The sequence below is a fragment of the Fukomys damarensis genome, unplaced genomic scaffold, assembly GCF_012274545.1.
Source record: "Fukomys damarensis isolate Sample0158 unplaced genomic scaffold, DMR_v1.0_HiC HiC_scaffold_36, whole genome shotgun sequence".
Taxonomy (NCBI): domain Eukaryota; kingdom Metazoa; phylum Chordata; class Mammalia; order Rodentia; family Bathyergidae; genus Fukomys; species Fukomys damarensis.
In genome coordinates this window covers 45,301,606-45,319,537 of record NW_022900948.1, presented here as the reverse complement: position 1 = coordinate 45,319,537, position 17,932 = coordinate 45,301,606, and the positions used below count along the sequence as shown (strand labels likewise).

The 17,932-nt window shown below is 59.8% G+C and overlaps 1 protein-coding gene across 1 annotated transcript in view; it reads right to left on the bottom strand.

Annotated features, from left to right (window-relative positions):
• Lamc3 (laminin subunit gamma 3) overlaps positions 1 to 17,932 on the bottom strand; it is a 35,080-nt gene that overhangs the window by 10,870 nt on the left and 6,278 nt on the right. The window contains exons 5-18 of the mRNA XM_033758997.1: positions 17,832 to 17,924; positions 16,895 to 16,993; positions 14,180 to 14,316; positions 13,479 to 13,586; positions 12,680 to 12,872; positions 12,436 to 12,554; positions 8,124 to 8,348; positions 5,787 to 5,975; positions 3,576 to 3,821; positions 2,971 to 3,124; positions 2,733 to 2,875; positions 2,215 to 2,393; positions 839 to 1,167; positions 434 to 497 (exon numbers count right to left, since the gene is read on the bottom strand). Of these exons, the coding sequence (XP_033614888.1) occupies positions 434 to 497; positions 839 to 1,167; positions 2,215 to 2,393; positions 2,733 to 2,875; positions 2,971 to 3,124; positions 3,576 to 3,821; positions 5,787 to 5,975; positions 8,124 to 8,348; positions 12,436 to 12,554; positions 12,680 to 12,872; positions 13,479 to 13,586; positions 14,180 to 14,316; positions 16,895 to 16,993; positions 17,832 to 17,924 (2,278 nt within the window). The remainder of the gene's footprint in view (positions 1 to 433; positions 498 to 838; positions 1,168 to 2,214; positions 2,394 to 2,732; positions 2,876 to 2,970; positions 3,125 to 3,575; positions 3,822 to 5,786; positions 5,976 to 8,123; positions 8,349 to 12,435; positions 12,555 to 12,679; positions 12,873 to 13,478; positions 13,587 to 14,179; positions 14,317 to 16,894; positions 16,994 to 17,831; positions 17,925 to 17,932) is intronic.

Sequence of the window (17,932 nt, the reverse complement as noted above, 5' to 3'; positions counted from 1 at the left end):
CCCCGGGTCGCGCACTGCAAGTCGGCCACGCACTGCAAGTCGGCCACGCACGCGGCCTGTGAGGGCCCCAGGCCTCCCGGAGCCACAAGGAGGAAGTCTGGGAGCCAGGGTGGCAGGGACCCCGCCCAGGTCAGCTCCGTAGTTCCCCACCTGGCTCACGTGTGTGGGTGTCTAAGGTCGCCCCTCTTTGGGCAGCCCGGGGGTTAAGGTTTATGCCTAGATGCCCCGAGAGCCTGATCGCCGACAGGCAGGGACTTTGGAAGGTGGCTGGATCCCCAGGGCTTAGAGCTGACTTGCTGTTAGGGGCGGGGCCTGGTTGGAAGAGGCGGTCCCTGGGGGGATGTCAGGGTGGGGCCTGCAGTTGGGGGCGTGGCCTGGTCGTTAGGGTGTGGCCTGGGAGGTTCTATCTCCCTCCCTGAGCCTCCCCTCTCACTACTTCAGGTCCCCCATGCTGTGAGCGCCTCTCCTCGGCCAGGGCCCGGTGCCACGCTTCCTGCCTGGGAGCAGCCAACCGTGGACTGAAACATGAGCCAGAATAAGCCTCCCTTCCTTCGGGTGTCATGGCCCAGAGACAAGCAGGGAGGTTAAGACACCCGCTACCAGATGCTCAGCTGGCCTGCAGTGGCCACAGGTGCTTCTAAACACAGTCCACAAAGCTGTCCCTTTGCTTTCAGAGAGCTCTCCGTTTCTGTCCCAGAGCCACATCCCCCTGGCTTTGGCGCCGCGTCTTCTCTTTTCTTAGCTACTCATTAGTTTCTAGGTGCTAGGCAAGGTGCGGGGGACCCCGCAGTAGCAGAGGGGCCGACATGGAGGCCGCAGGGCTGTGCCTGTTCAGCACCTGGACAGCACCCGCCCTGCACTGGGCGGAGGCCAGGGAAGAACCCAGGGGGTGGCACTGGGCTTAGTCTGGACGGGGCTGGGGACAGGGCAGAGGGAGCTGGAGGAGGGGCTCGTGGGAAGCAGCCCTACCCATGGCAGCGGGCGGAAGCTGTGTCCCGGGCTCTGGGCGGCCCCACCCTGCTCTGTACCTGACAGCAGGCGGCCCTGGTAGCCACCCCCCCGGGGGGCTTCTCCCAGCAGAACGTCTAGTGGCCCCCAGGGGGTGCTACAGTCGGACCCCTGCAGCCACCCTTCCATCAAGGTCAGCCTGGCCTGCAGCTTGGCCACCTGCGGGGGACAGGGAAGGAAGTGTGTGTAAGGCTGGTGGCCTAGAAGTCCCACCTGGCGTCTCCCCTGGCCTCCGCTGGGCCAGCACTTCAGGTGGGTTCCCTTCTCCAAGTCCTACATCAGGCCTCAATGCTAAGGTCCTAGTTTCGGTTTTTTAGGGGTTGGGGCTTTGTTTTGTTTGAGAAAAGGCCTTCCTCTGCAGCCCAGGATGGCCTAGAATTCATGGAGATCCCCCTGTCTCAGCCTCCCATATGATGAGAATGTAGGCACCTCCTACCACACCCAGCTCTGATGGCAGAATCTGACCTGAATTCACTTGGAAGCAAAACGGAAAAGGCTGCTTGGGTGTGAATTTACCACACCATATGCATAAGCATGCTGCCCTACACAGGGACCAGTGGCTGTGGGACACACGCCACCCTCTGTCTACAGCACCACACACCCAGGAGCCCCACCGTGGCCAGCAAGGGGCTGCAGGTTCGGAGTGGGAGGGCGACGAGGTTACCAAGAATGAGGCTTGAGGAGGGGACTAAAGTGGGTTCGGCCCAGCACTCCAACCCCTGGCTCTGTACCACCCTCCCCTCTCAAAATTTTACTTGGGGCTGGGTGTGGTGGCGCATGCCTGTCATCCCAGCACTTGGGAGGCTGAGGCAGGAGAATCGCTGTGAGTACACAGCTAGCCTGGGCTGCATAGTGAGACCCTGCCTCAGAAAACAGAAATTGTACTTGGGCCCCGAACGGGCATCACCTCCCAGGTCAGGGGTACCTATTGTCCCTCCCCTGCTGAACCTGAGAAGGTGCAAGGGCTCGGTCCCAGTGCTCAGAGAGGGAAGTGGCAACAGCCACCTCTTTCCTGTCTGCCCGGAACAGGGTGAGGGCCAATCCGGGCTGGCATGGGTCAGGAGGCGTGGTGTGCTCAGGGGAGGTGGCGGGGGGCGGGTTTGGCAAGGCCTGGAGTCATGCACGGAGGGGCAGGCAGTTCCAGTGCACAGAGCTGGCCCCCCAGGGCAAGAGCGCAGTGCAGCCCACGGCTGAGGCCGGGCTCACCTTCCCCTTCACCAGGCCGTAGCAGGGCGGGCACTCCTGGCAGTGAGCGCCGCCCGCTGTGGGGAAGAAGTTGTCCTGGCAGCGGTCACACTTGTATCCCACGAAGCCAGGCCGGCACACGCACGTGCTGTTCTCGTGGCACTGGGCCGAGGTGGCGCCCAGCGGGGAGCACCTGCAGGCTGGGGACAGTGACAATGGACATGCGGTGCCACCCTGTGCCCCCAACGCCCACCCTAGAGATTCCACTCCAAAGCCAGACTGTGTCACTGTCCCCACGGCCCGAGGACCAGCCAGGTGCAGGAACTGCCAGCGCAGCCCAACCCAAGGGCTGGGGAAACTGAGGCTCACAGAGGCAGCACGGTGGCCGCACCCGGGGATCAACAGTGGCATGGGACGCCGCCCCTCTGCCCGCCCTCCTGTGCTCCCCGCTGCCCCTGCATCTGCCGCTCCTCCTCCACTGCCACATCATGGGAGTCCTGGACCCCGCCCTTGTCCCCCGCAGTCCCCGGCCTCCATACCCCGGCAGCCCTTGATGGAGAAGCCAAAGAAACCCGGCTGACATCTGTCACAGGCCAGGCCTGTGACGCCGGGGCGACAGGGGCACTGCCCGGTCTCAGGGTGGCACAGCCTCTCCTGGGAGCCCAGCGGGTGGCACGCACAGCTGCAATGGGCAAGGAGCCAGGGCTGAGGCCTCCTGGGACACTCCCTGGAACAGAGGCTGGGGACAGGTGCGTCTCCCTCTGCCCCAGTGCCCACCTGCGGCAGCCCCTGCCCGGCTGGAGGTCATAGAAGCCAGGGATACAGAGGCTGCAGTCCCTGCCGGTCACATGGGGTAGGCAGGCACACTGGCCGGTCACTGGGTCGCAGGGCATCTGCTCAGCCACTGAGCCCTCTGGGCTGCAGCTGCAGGCTGCAGAGGGAGCAGGACAGGTTGCTGGGGAACAACGCAGGGGGTCTGCAACCCAGGGGTCCTGGAGAGACCGAGGAGCTGGGGGAGCCCCAGAGGTGATGTTTATGGAGTCCCTCTGGGAAAAGGGCTCAAGTCTCAGCCATTTGCTGTGCCACTGGGGGAACAGCTGAGGTGGCACAGGCCTGGAATCCCAGCACTCTGGGAGGCTGAGGCAGGAGGATGTCAAGTTTGAACCCAGCCTGGGCAACTTAGCAGCTCCCTGAACTCCCTGCTTCTAAGTTTCTAAGGCATCAAGGCTAAAAGGAACCTTGGAGAAGGGCAATTAAGTCCTGCTTCTGTGGAGAGCGGGAACAGAGAGGGGAGGAACTGGTCTAAGGTTGCCCAGCCTCACAGCTGGATGGGGAGGATTTGAAGCCGACAGAGGACAAGGGGCAGGGTGGCCGCTACTCACGCCTGCACTTGTCGGCCGGCCGCGGGGCCAGGGCGCTGCCGTAGAAGCCCTGGCTGCACCGCCCGCAGTGCTCCCCGGCTGTGTGGTGCAGGCAGCGCAGGCAGCGGCCGGACAGGGGGTCGCAGTTGCCCAGGGCGTTTGGGTCCATGTTCCCGCTGCACTGGCACGGGCGGCAGGGCTGGGGGGCTGCGGAGAGCCCCATTGGGTCCCCAAAGAAGCCATCGTCACAGCTCTCGCAGCGCCGCCCTGTGTGGGGGAGTGGGGTGAGCGTGCTGGCCAGCAGTGCCCACGAGGGCAGTGTGGCTGCCCAGCCTCCCAGGGCAAAGGCGGCCGGGCCACGTCCCTGCCCGCTGCTCACTGGCTGTGTGGCCGCAGCAGGAGTAGCATCTCCCTGAACTCCGGCCCCTCTGAAAAGCAGGACAAGTACGGCGGTGCCTCCCAGGACTGCGGAGACCACACAGGGTCCCGGTTTCTTTTCTACTCCTCTTTTTAGACAGGTTCTTGCTATGTAACTCAGACTGGCCTCAAACTCACAGCCATCCTCCTGCCTCAGCCTCCCGAGGGCTGGGACGAGAGGCTGTGCCATCACCACCGTGGTCACTGCCTTAACCTCTGTCACCCTCATCTTGATCGCGATGTCACCGTCAGCTTCTCTGTGGCCACCGTCGTCTGTCACCCCCTTCCCGGCCCCTTCACCTCCGTGTTCTCTGGATGGCCGGTGTCACCTTCCCACCCTGCCCTGGGCGGCCACTTCTTCTGGCCTGGGGCAGCACGAGCCACAGAGGAGCTGGGGAGTGAGGAGGCACTGGCAAGGTGGTGCCCACGGAGGACACGGAGGGCGTGAAAGGGCGCGGCTGCACACGCCACAGCGCCATCCTCCTCTGTAAACACACCCCTCTCCGCGGGCAGCCACCAGAAACAGGTGTTTGGGGGATCCAGAGCCCCAAACTGCAGCCACGGCCGGGAGAGTGGAGTGGAAGTCGGTAGGCTCCTGCCTGGTCAGTTTCCTCTCTACGTTGTTACTCTGCTTTCACTGCAGTGAGCGCATGCTGATTTCTTTTTTCTTTTTCTGTTTTAATACCAGGGATCAAACTCGGGACCTTGTACTTGCCACCGAGCTAAATCCCCAGCTCTACAAATTTCGTACTTTAAGAAATAAGCTGCCGGCTGGGTGCAGTGGCGCAGGCCCATAACCTCAGTCCTTCAGGAGGCTGAGGTAGAGGGGGCAACTGAGGGACTCAGCAAGACCCTGTCTCCAAATAAAAGCTAACAAGTGCTGGGTGCGGAGTGCCGGGAGGGTGCTGGGTCCAATCCCCCAGCAGCGGGGCAGGGTGGGGAGCAGGAATGCGGGTACAAAGTCTCACTGGGGGTGAGGGAGAGACTCTGGGCGCCAGTGACGGAATGCGTGCTGTGTGTCCTTAGCGCCGTGGAATCGTGCACTGATACGATGCTGAAAAGCCGTGGAATTTATGTCACATATTTTACCATGATGAGAAATTAATAATGCAACACACAAAAGCCACTTAACTGCACACGCTGTAAGTGGGTGAATTGCTGGGCATCAGAATATCCCAAAAGCTATAAAAAAAAGATCAGAAATTGTGGACAGCCGGAGCCCTGCAGCAGGGACGGGAACTGGGGGGGTGGTCCCTGGAAATTTCTGCCTCTCGTGTTCTCTGATGGCATTTTTTTTTTTAATGCTGGAAGATGTTTCTGATGCTTTGAGCCAGGGTCTCTCTGTGGACTCCAGGCCGGCCTTGAACTCACTGTGTAGCCCAGGCTGGCATCCAACTTGCAGGGATCCCCCTGCCTCAGCCTCCTAAGTACTGGAATTGCAGGCGTGTGGCACCACACTCAGCTAAAAGCCAAAAACTGTGGTCAGAGCTTTTCTACCTCTGCTGTGTGTCACAGCCTCCCAGGGAACCGGTCGGGACTACAGACACCTGGGCTCCATCTGAATCCCTTAAATCCGGCTCCATGGGACCAGGAACCAATGTGGCATTTTCAGAGCTCACCAGGATGTGCTCAGGTTGTGACAGCAACCCTCACCCACTCTGTCCCTGGAGGTCATCCCTGCCGCTCCTCAGCTGGGCTTTTTCCCCTCTGGCCGCACCCCAAGAGTGGGAGCCCCCCACCCCCCGAGCACAGGCAGAATCAGGGCACTGGCCTCAGTCTCCCCACAAACTAGGACCCGCGGCACAAGCCACTCACCTCTCCGGCCCGCCGGGCAGTGAGTGCACACCACGTCGCCGCTCTCCGGGACCACGGCGCAGGCTGACTGGCCGGGGCACGGACAGGGCTTGCAGGGGTCGGCCTGGCCCGTGAAGGGGTTGCCATAGAAACCCGGCAGGCAGCGCTCACAGGACGGGCCCTCGGTGTGGTGGCCACAGAGGCAGGTCCCTGAGAGGCAGGAGAAGCACCCGCTGGCACCGCACCAGCCCAGGACACCCCGAAAGGGCGGGCACCCCACGAAGACACTCATCCGGGGCAGGAGGGGAGGGGACCGGACACCCTGGGTTCACGGCCACCGCTGGTGCCTGGGCCGGCCCAGGAGAACTGTCCAGCACTCTCACCTTGGGGTCCTCAAACGCAAAATGGGAATCAAGGGTTTTGGGGGCTCAGGCAGCTCCCTGGGCCTGCACCCTCCTGGGTGTTCAGTGTCTCTCATCACCAGTGGCTCATTCCAGAGCTACCTCGAACCACTGGGGCCAAGCCAGCATGTTTTTCATCTGTGGCACCAGGGATGATTACCCAGGGGTGCACTACCTCTGATCTACGTGCCCAGTCCTTTTTACTTTCTATTTTGAGGCAGGATCTAAATTGCCCAGGTTGGCCTGGAAATTGCGATCCTCCTGCCTCAGCCTCCGGAGCAGCTGGTAGTATAGGTGGCTACCCCCCACCCTTGCTCCCTGTGTGCTCTGAATGTCAAGGGACCACAAGACACAGGGACTCATCCCAAAGGAAGCACAGAGCAGGCATGACCTTGGCATGACCTTGCAGAGCACATCCTATGTGGGGTCCGTGGTTACCCAGGGCCTGTCCCTGCCATCTGGTGTCTGAAAATGGGGGATGCTGTGAACCCCTCTGCAGCCCAGCAGCACCTGGTGTGCACTGAGAGCCTGGGTGCCCAGAAGGGAGGCCCCTGGCAGGGCCTGGACCAGCAGTGTGGCTGCAAAAGGGTCAGCAGAGAGCACTGCATCCAGGAGACGCAGCAGCACCCAGTGCCCAGCCAGGGCTGAGACAGATGGCAGGGCAGGACCTCTAGGCTCCTGGCTCCAGCCTGAGCTGTCAGACAAGGACTTGCCATGCTCTGCCGGAAGTCATGGCAGGGCCAGGGGATGACACACTGGTCTGATCCCACGAGAAGCTCTGTCGACAGTGGCTGCCCGGGGCACAGCATGGGAGGATAAGGAGGCCTCATCCAGGTTTGATTGGTGATGCCTGCCATGGGCACAGGAAGGGAGGACACCATGTGTCCTGGGTGCCCAGTGCCACCTGCTCCAGGCTCATGGGTGGGGGTGGAGGAAGGCTTGTGTCCAGCCCCTCCAGCCCCTGCTGGCCATGTGCCCCAGACGAGGTCTCCCTGTCTGCTCCTCTATGGGTGGAGACCAGCAGCCGGAAGTGACCAGCTGCCTTGGGTGGCCAGGCTGGTGGGAGGTGCAACTCTGTCACTTACTGGCCCTGGGGCCGCCTGGTACCTCAGGTCCCTCCCCTGTGAGATGGGACAGCAATGGTGCAGGGGTCGCCGTGCGGTTCCCAGAAGGCGCTGGTGTGAGCAGCAGGCTGGTGACACAATTCGCTATTTCCCAGTGTCCTAAGCGTGAGGACTCTGGTCACCTGCACTTCCCCGAGGCTTGGCCAGTTGGTGGGACCGAGCTGCAGTGTACACCGGGTCTGTTTCGGGGCCTGGGCAATGTGTGTGAGCTCACTGTCCCCACCGCACAGGAAGCAGGTCGGCTCAGGGAAGGGAGGGCAGCGACTTTCCCAAGGCCACAGCCACTGCGGGGTGGGCGGGCACATCTGTGGCTCTGGGCCACACTGAGAGCTGCCGTCCCGTGTGGCCTGGGAATGCCCTCCTGCCACGGCCACCTATCACGCTAATACCTTTGCTTTCTTGCTTTTTGAGACAGGGTCTTGCTGTGTAGTTCAGGCTGGTCTTGAACTCACTGTGTGTCCCAGGCTGGTGTCAAATTTGTGGTGATCCTCCTGCCCCAGCCTTTGAGTGCTGGATTACAGGCACATACCACCAGCCTGGCAGGCTCTGCCCTTCTGCACCACACTAATGCCAGGCAGGGCCCCTGAGGTCTTTGCTGAGCTCCTAGAGGAGGGACTAGTCCAGAGGGGGGTGGGCATGGGGACAGACGGCCTGCGGGGTGGCTGGTGGGAGCCCTCACCCTGGACCTGACGTGTAGCTTCCCATGGGGCTTTTACTAAGCTAGGAGCTGCCCGGGCAGGGGGCGTGAGCATGGCCAAGTGCCCCACGTGGGCCCCTTCAGTACCCATCCTGCCGTACCCCGGGAGGCCTGAGGGTGTGGTCCAGGGATTCACCTGTGTTGGGGTCACACGTGCCGTGCTGGTTACAGGTGCAGGGGACACAGGCGGCATAGGGACCCCCTCGGGGCGTCTCCCTCTTGTATCCTGGAGCACAGGACTCGCAGAACTGGCCCGTATAGCCCTGGGGACACGAGCAAGTCTCCACCCAGGTAGCTGGCGGGGACAGTCCCTGCTGGGCCCGAGCCGACGTGAGCCGCACCTCACTCAGGAGCGCCGGACCTGTGGAGGGAGGCGTGAGGGGAGCTGCACGCAGCCCCCAGCTTTCCCGTCCCATCCCGTCCGCAGGGTGTTGGGTCTGACTACAGAGGGAGCTGCGAGTCAGCTGCGACTTAGTCGCGTTTTCAGAACAAGAAACAGAAGAGGGGCTGGAGGCAGATGAGGTGTGATTAACAAAAAATACAGCAAATGTTTAAATTTTAAAAAATGTATTAGAGCAAAAGACACACTGCCTCGACCCCCTTTAAAACCCTCCCCTCACCACACCGCTCCCACCGTCCTCGCCACTTCCGGCAGCAGCTCTGGAGCCCTCTTTCCTGAGGGTCTGTACCAGGTGTGACCAATGGGAAGCAAGGCGGCTGCAACGGAGAGGCAGCTCCTAAAGACACGGCGGGCGCTGCGTCCTCCTCCCCTTGTTCACGGATCTGGTGCCGCGTGACTTCTGGCTCCTCCCCAAGGTCAAAAGCGAGATTCAGGACTTGGAAGCAGCTCCCACAGCACAACTACAGACCCTCAGGAATGAGGACTCCAGTGTGCTCCAAGTGAGGCAGGTTCCTGGCACTGTGTCCTTTACTATAATACTTTGCTTTTTTTTTTTTGTACCGGGGATCGAACCTGGGACCTCGCGCTTGCGAGGCAGGCAGTAGAACCACTGAGCCAAATCCCCAGCCCACTATAATACATTTTAAAAAACTTAAACACACACTATATAGTTGATCACACCCCAACCAGTGTAGAGCACATGCTTAGCATGTGTGAGGCCCCAGGTTCTGTCCTTGGCACCCGCAAGAGATGATGGGACAGTTTCACAAGAAAATGCCCACGCTTGTGGGTTATTAAAGGTACACAGATTTAAGTAACAAAGAACCATCCCCAACCCCTAGATTGGGAAATATTTTAAAGACCAATTACAGCCAGGTGTGGTAGCACACACTGATAATCCCAGCACTTGGGGGGCTGAGGCAGGAGGATCGCCATGAGTTCGAGGCCAGCCTGGGCGACATAGTGAGTTCAAGGCCGATCTGACTACATGGTGAGACCCCATCTAAAAATATATATGTGTGAGGGGGGATCAGGGCATGGGGATCTCACAGGGCCTGCCTAGAGCTGGGTGGTGCTTCTGGATGAGGTTTAGAGTGTATTGTTTCAAGTAGCAGAAAAGGTAGGGACACTAGTGAATATAACAGGTCAGTAATTGAAAGGTTTCTTTTAATGGGAGGATTTTGATGGAAAAGAAGCTAAGTGACACAGAAATGACAGTGTAATTTCTCATCTGCAAGGCAAGTGAGCATTTTCTATTCAAGTGAACAGTGTGCTCACTCTGAAAATAAAGAACTCTGATTTGGCAGGGGGGACCCAACCAGGTGTGGATGTAGAAATGCAAAGGAGGGAGTGCGGGCTGAGGAGTAGAGGCTCCGATCAGACCAAACTTTGCAAAACAAAACAAAACAAAAAAAAATACTCTCCAAATCAAAATCAGTAACTATCAACTCCAGAAGGAGAGATCGCCAAGGCGCTGTCAGCAGAAGAAAAGCAGCCTCAGCAGAGTGCACTGTGCAACCCGATTTCTACAATTCTTGGGGGGTGGAGAGTGTAGACCGGGTCTCGCTGTGTACTCCAGGCTGGCCTCGAATTCCAGAGATCCTCCCGCCTCAGCCTCCTGAGTGCTGGGATGACAGGCGTGCACCACCACGCCCGGCTCAGTGCCTGTGCTAAGACACGGTACTGGGAAGGTGCACACAGAAAGGTGGAAGAGCGATGTGCCCCCAAAGTGGGATCCGTGGGAGAGGTCAGGGTTGGGCTCTAGGGGAAGGGTTTAAAGATCGCCTGGCACAGGGGCACCTGGCATCAGGAGAAGGCGCCCTGTGCTGTCTGTGACAGGGCACCCAGGGAATGGCTGGAGGAGGTGCTGGGAGAGCAGAAGTGAGACTTCTGGGGCAGAGGAGGGAAGCGGGGAGCCACGGGGGACCTGGGGGGCTGTCAAGGATGGGGACCCCATGCAGGGAGACCTCAGCTCCGAGGGAGGAAGAGGGAGCTGGAACCCGAGGGGCCCGCGGACCGCTGGTCCTCTAAGCCCCTGGCTCTGAGAATCACCCCGGCAATCTGGGGACGGCCTTTGGTTGTCATGACGATAGGGACATGGGGGGCTAGAGACGCCCTGACTGGCAGTGAGCAGAAACTGTCCCCCAACTTCCCCACGTCCTGCTGGATGCCCAGAGGCTGGAGACATCCCTCTGTGACCCTCTGAGCCAGCCAGATGACTTAGCCATGATAAACCCAAGGACTGGAAGGGTTAGGGTCAGCGGCGTCCTGTGGGACATCTGCAGCATTATCAAGGAGTGGCCACCCCACCATGCACCTTCCTCCAATGAAGCCATGAAACCCAACCACTGGGGCTAAGGAAATCTTTTAAAAGGACCGCAATGAGCAGAGATGAACCACCCCCTGCCACCCTCCTGGCTCTCCTCCGGCCACCATCCTTGTCTTTTGTGAGTGTCCCCAGCCGGCACCACAGGTGAGGTGTGATCCGAATACACGGTGACTGTCACACTTTCAAATTTGTCACAGCAAAAGACAGTGCCAGGAGCCCCTCTCCAAACCTTTCCTTGGCGTTGAGCACGCCTCACCCCATCAGCCCCACCACTTCCCGCAGCCGCTCTGGCGTGCTCTTTCCGGAGGGTCTAATGGCACTGCTGCAGCCGCCTCCACGTCCTGAACTGAATCAAAATGTCTCGCTGGTGTGGTCATTTTGAGTCCCACAGCGCCAGATCCGGTGAGTAAGGTGGACGAGGATGCAGCGTCACGTTTTTAGGAGCTGCCCTTTGTGTTGGGTGAGACTCAGCAGCGGCGTTCACCCTATTTTTTTTTTTTTTAACTACACCTTGTAAATACGCTCACGAAAGAGGACTTTCAGAGCTGCTTTAGAAAGCAGCAAGCGGGCCGGGGATTTAGCTCAGCGGTGCCGTCACCTGCCTCACAAGGGCAAGGTCCTGAGTTCGATTCCGATACCAAAGAAAAGCAGCAAGAACCAGGGCGTAAGTGAGTTCAGCGTGGGAGGGGTCATCGTGAAGGGGGCCAGGGCCAATCTTCTCTCACTGTACCGACTTTTTAAGGAACTACACATGCACCACGCATTTTGATCTCACCGTGACCCCCGCTGAATTCCAGCCCCGAGCCCTCACAGCCGCACCGCGCCGCCGGCCCCACGGACAGACGGCTTCTTCTCTTTCTCCGGACCCCGAATGGACTCGCCTGTCCCAGCGTGAGCAGGCCTGAACCCCAACTGCTGACCTCACCTTGTTTTTCTCTTTTGGAGGTGCTGCGGATTCAATCCCCGAAGCGCTGACCTACACCCCCGGCCCTTTCCATCTTGCGGGACAGAATCTCACTAAGACGCCCAGGCTGAACTTCAATCCGGGACCCTTCCTGCCTCGGTCTCCCGAGCGGCTGGAGTGACAGGCGGGTCCCAGCACGCCCAGTTCAGAGAATGAAGAAAAACGTACCATTTCCTCCGTTTCCGTACTCTGCATATTACAGGCAGTGGCTTCTCAAGGGCATGTAAGTAGGGTGTGACCAGGAACAAAGCAGAGGTTCACCCTGTCAGCTGGGACGGCCCAGGACAGATGCGGGCTGCAGCGGGGCCCCTCTTTGGAAAGCAGAGAGAAAACACCCGCTCCTCGGACGGCTTAGGTGCAATACCACGAGTGACCAGCAGGGGACCCGAGCTCCCCAGAAACCGGCAGAGCAGGGTCAGCGTCCAAGTGTGGGGAACCACACCCAAGGAACCCAGCTGCTCTGCTGGCCACACTCCTGCCCCACCACCACCGGCCAAGTCCCCACTCTGACCTCAGCCACCATGCCTGCTACTTTCATGGGTTATAAGACCTAGCTGGGCATGGTTGTGCATGCCTGTCATTCCGGCACTTGGCAGGCTGAGGCAGGAGGATCTCTGTGAGTTCAAGGTCAGTTTGAACTACATAGTGAGAGTCTGTCTCAAAAACAAATACCCAAGCGGAGCCCATCTTGGCTAAATGGGGACAGTCACAACACTTCAGCCCACTGTCCTCAGGGACATGCTGTCACCACTGACCGGAAGGGCCTGCGCCTTGGCCACTGGCCCAGATGCTGAGAGAGGTCAGGTTGGCCAGGATCCGCTGGAAGTGGAAGGCGGGCAGCGGGGACGCTGTGTCCTCAGAAGTCTCTTGCAGGCTGCCGGGGAGAGAGGAGAATGTGGGAGCCTGGCGTGGGCCATCTGGGGACCTGCGCACGACACAGGGAACTCTCAGCGTGCCCAGGCTCCACACCTGCCTCTCGGGACACGGGAGGGCACTTACAGGAAGTGCAGCTGCATCTGCCCCGGCTGCCCGGCATCCTGGGGCCCCGACTGGCTGGAGGGCCTCAGAGTCAGCGCCAGGCCTGCTCCTTCCAGCTTCAGCCGTGTGGACGGCAGGGAGCCTCCAGGGGGCACCCGGAAGGTCAGCGTGAGGGGCTGCCCGTAGCTGAGCCGCTGGTCTCCCAGGAACAGCTCTGGGGACAAGAGGAGGCCTTGAGTGTCTTCACAGGCTCTCCCCAAGCGCCTGCACCCAGACTGCCAGCAAGTAAACTTTACAGCCAGAAACCAACACGGCCGCAGGAAGGCCAGGCTGCCTGGCCACACACATGGCGGTGCCTCATCCGCTCAGCGGGGCCGGCATGCCACCCAGCCACCCAGCGAATGCTTAAGGCTCTCCCCTTCCTCTTTTTTTTTTTTGTACCTGGGATTGAACTTAGGACCTTGAGCTTTCGAGGCAGGTAGCGGCACCACTGAGCTACATCCCTGGCCTGCCCCTTGCTGTTTTGACAGTCCTGTTTATTTTCTGGTACTGGGGACTGAACCCACGACCTTCACACTGAGCTATATCCTCAGTTCTTTTCATTTTCTGTTTTGAGGCAGGGTTTTGATAAGTTGCTAAGTTGTCCAGGCTGGGCTCCAACTTGCAATCCTCCTGCCTCAGCCTCCCAGAGTGCTGGGCCTCACCTCTTCTGTAACACCGTGAACTTTTCTTTTTCGTATTCACAATGGAAATGAAACAGACACCCAGCAGGGGCGGACACCAACCCAGTCTGCTCCTCCCTCCCCCGGCTGCCAGGTACCTGGTGCTGTGAGCTCCTCGTCTTGGGGGCCCAGGAGGACGCCACCCGGGCTCCATCTTGGGGGGTGCTCTGTGCCCCCTGTGCCTCTGGCGCGCCAGGCCCCGGCTCCTAGACAGCACACACAGATCAGGCCCTCACCTGCGTGAGGCAGGGAGCGTGGGACGCTCAGGGCCCAGCTCTGCGGGGCCGGTCGGACCTCCGGTGTGACCAGGCTGAGCCCAACCTCTGACCCAGCCCTGCCTGAGGCCTCCCAGGCTGCAGGGCCTTGGGCCCGGGACCCTCCGAAGCCGGTCCCGCGTTCTGCACGGTGTCCAGCAGAGGGCGCGCTAGCCCCTTGTCTGGGCGCCCTGGCCCCTCCCTGGGGTCCACACAGGCTCTGATTTGATGCAGAGACCAAAGATGCGGCGGTGACCCCGGAGTCGGCCAGAAGGCTGCAGAGTGAGAGAGCACAGAAGCGGAGGCCCAGGAACAGGCACGCATCTGTGAAACCTGCCGGGCACTCAGCTCAGCACCGTGCCTGGCGCACAGCAGGGGCTCAGGAAGTGCAGGCCCCAGACTGAGCCGGGAACCCCGCGATTAGGGCAGCAAGGAGCTGGTCCTCTCGCACGTAGGCCCGGCGTGTGCCCCGTACCCCGCCTGCCACCCCCACCCTGGTAGGAGCCCCTGGGTGGGGATGGGGCCGCCCAGCCCGCACCGCTCACCCCGGCCGAGGCTGGAGAAGACGTGGTGTGCCTGGAGCCCCGCAGCGGCCCCGCACGCCTTGGAGTGGCCATAGCAGAAACAGCTGCTGCAGCCGGCTGGGTTGTGGGGCTGCAGATTAAAGGTCCCTGGGCGACACCTGGGAGGGACGTGAGACAGGCAAGGGACTGCGTGAGGCAGCCGGGAAGGGCTGGGCCGGGGATCCCTGAAAAGCTGATGTGGGCCCGGGGAAAATCAGAAGTTGATGCGCTTTTAAGCTGGCTGAGAGTGCACGGCTGTAACCACAGCATCCTGGGAAGCTGAGGCAGGAGGATTTTCGTGTGCGCGCGTGCGCGTGCCTACATACAGATATCAAAACAAAGACGAGTTGTACAGCTAGTAGGGCGGCTCCCTCTTGCACTTTCCCTGGTGCTGCTGCCCTGGATAACAGCGGCTAAGTCTAAATGGATTTCTGCACAAACTTCCCATCCAGGATCCTGCCCAGGACCCGGTGCTTTTTTAGCTGTGTGTCCCCTTCAATCTGGAGCAGCTTCTCAGCCTACATACAGATATCAAAACAAAGACGAGTTGTACAGCTAGTAGGGCGGCTCCCTCTTGCACTTTCCCTGGTGCTGCTGCCCTGGATAACAGCGGCTAAGTCTAAATGGATTTCTGCACAAACTTCCCATCCAGGATCCTGCCCAGGACCCGGTGCTTTTTTAGCTGTGTGTCCCCTTCAATCTGGAGCAGCTTCTCAGCCTTTCCTCCTCTCTCGACCTTGAACTTTCAAAAACAGTGCCGCTCAGGTGTTGATTATTTTTATTTTTAAATTTTGAGCCAGGTTTCTCACCAAATCCCTCAGGGAATCCTCCTGCCTCAGCCTCCTAGAGTGCTAGGATGGCCAGCATGTGCCAGCAGGCCCAGCTCAGGCGTATTTGAGAATGCACTCCACTTTGGGCTTGTCTTTCTGATGTTTTCTCGTGAGCCTGGGGTGGTGGGTTTGAGAAAGAGGTGAAGTGTCCTTCTCGTCACCCCCCCAGGGGACACAAAACCCGTGTGACATGGGCAGGGACCCTTCCCTCCCTCGTTAATGCGCCCCCCCGCCGGGCTTTTCCAGAGCTCCATAGCTAACTAAACTCTAACCCTTAAACTCTGTCACGGATTGGGGCACTCAAGGGAGTTGTGCGCCACCTCCTGGCCGGGGGAGGTAGTGAGGAACTAGCGGACACTGGCCGCACACCTAATATGGGAGGAGACACTGAGGCCATGCAAACGTCTCCTCTCACTTAGGGTTCAGCTGCACTTCAGCCTTCAGCGGTCATTACCGCGATGTTCTAACACTGCTTTTCCTTTCCCTCCACGTTATTTAGAATTCTGCAAGCAGGCTTTGTCCCCTTACCCCATCTATTTATTTATTCACTCATCTATTTACCTATCAGTGTAGAGTTGTATTTACTTATTCTCTGGGCTGTTATGCGATTATTTATTTTGTTACTCAAACGGTTCCAGCTTTGGGATCTGTGTTGGGGGGGCTCCCGTGACCTTCTGAACGGCCGCAGGCCCTGTGTGGGTTCTGGGCGGAACCCAGGGCCTCCCGCATGCTGGGCAGGCACTGGACTGCGGAGCCCCAGCCCCAGGCCCGAGTTTGGTTTTAAAGGAGCATTTTTCAGGCCGCCCTGGGGAAGCCCCGGGTTACAAGCACAAATTCCCGGTTTATACTCTGAGGCTATGTTCAGCAGGCCCAGTGAGGGCTCTGACTCCCCTACGCCCAGTAAGCTCCATGAGCTCACTCCCTGACCAGATCTCCGGCTTCACAAGTGGGTAAACTGAGGCTTGGGGGCGAGGCCTGAGAGCCAAGGCCGAGACCAGCCAGGTGTGCCTGGCAAAGGCTTCAGATGTCAGACCGGGGCAGGGGAGTGTGTGGCCAAGGAGGCAAAGCACTGGCCTCTGCTGGCACCACGGCCAGCACTCAGTGGCCTCCTGAACGCTTGTGAGAGGAAGTTCACAGGACACGTGGCCTTGGGAAAGTACTTTTGTCTTACTGAGTTTCAAATGCTCCATTTGTACCATGATAGGGTTGCAAGGATGGCAAAGGATCCAACCTCAGCACAACTGGTAAGGCCTCCTTGGAGCAGGCAACTGAGAAGGATCCCGAGGTTACAGCAGGGCTCACAGTAAAGGCTGCTGTACTCCATTAGTGATGTCTGCCATCGGTATATAATGGGAGGGCTGTGATGACCGCACTCCATTAGTGATGTCTGCCCTGGACGTGGAATGGGAGGGCTGTGATTTATCATATATTTGCTACCTGCATTAGATAAGCTCTTTCTATTCTTTTTAGTTTTTTCTTGTCAGGACTCTTTTGTTGTTGTTTTGTCTTTTGAGACAGGGTCTCGCTACATAGTCCAGGCTGGCCTTGAATTTATGGCAATCTTCCTGTCTCAGCCTCCAGAGGGCTGGGATCACAGGTGTGTGCCTCCACACCTGGCCTTCTCTGGATTCTGAGTTTGGAAAAAAAAAAAAAAGATGCATTTTCCAGCTTAGCAAATACCAGTGGTGTTGGATCAAAGTATAAACCCTGTTCCGAAGCCTTGGGGTGGCTTCTCAGATGCAGATCCAAGGGGCTCCAGAGGGTGTGGGGCGACAGGGTGGTCCCACCTATGAGGAATGACCCCCTTGGTGCCTCATCAGTGACCCCAAGGTCACGTCCGGCAGCTCACTGTCGAGGGCCCGCCCACCTGTCACACAGGCTGCCTTCCACGTTGCCTTTGCAGGGGCAGCGTCCACTGCGGGGGTCACAGTTGCCCAGGCTGCCAGCAGCATTGCAGGTGCAGGGTCTGCCAAAGAGCCAGGATGGGGGACAGGTGTCCAACGAGCACCTCCGGGAGGTGCCCCTGCCCCTGCCCTGCCCGCCGCTCCCTCACCAGCCTGGGTGCCAGTCATCCGCTTCACCTCCCATCACCCACGCAGCCTGCGTCGGGCAGGCTTCCGGCTGCCGCCCACTCGCTCGCCCTTCCTCTCTTCTGCCCCTGTCCTCCTCCCACCCACGCACCACGCATCTTTCCACCCATCTCCCACTCATCCGACGCGCCCTGGCTCCTGCCCTCACAGATCCCACTGTCCAGTGAGGACAGACGGGCAGACGCTGCACCGTGACGATGCAGTAGGAGGAGATGGCCGAGAAGTGCCTGGCCAGCCTGGGGGCGGAAGCAGGGGGAAGCGGGAGAGGAGGCTTCCTGAGGGAGCGGAGCCTCGGCTGGGAACCGGCGAATGAGCAGGCGTGTGCCAGACACCGGCTGGGGCAGGTGAGGAAGGGAAGGAGAGGCTCTGGGGCACATGGCCAGCAAGTGCAGAGGTCTAGAGGCCAGGACCTGGGGAAACGGCTGGGTCCCCATGTCAGGGGCAGTTTTATGGCCAGAGCCACCTAGTATTTTGCTAGGAACCTGAGGCTCCTCCTCCTCAGGCCCAGCCAACACCCTTCCTCTGCTTTTCAAATAATAAAGACGTACGCCTGTCCTTCCGGCCCCTCCACGTCCAGAGCCGCCCTCCACCCCAAGATGGGCTGGCGTTGCAGCACGGGGCCCCTGCCTCCCCCCATCCCCCGGGGCTCGGCCTCCCTGGGTACAGGCTCCTCTCCTCCTGCAGCCTGAGGATCCGGGCTCCCGCAGCCCTCACCTGCAGCCGCCCTGGCTGAGCGAGTGGAACCCGGGAAGGCAGCGGTCACACTTCCAGCCGGTCACCGAGGGCTTGCAGCGGCAGGCGCCGGAGGGGTCAGA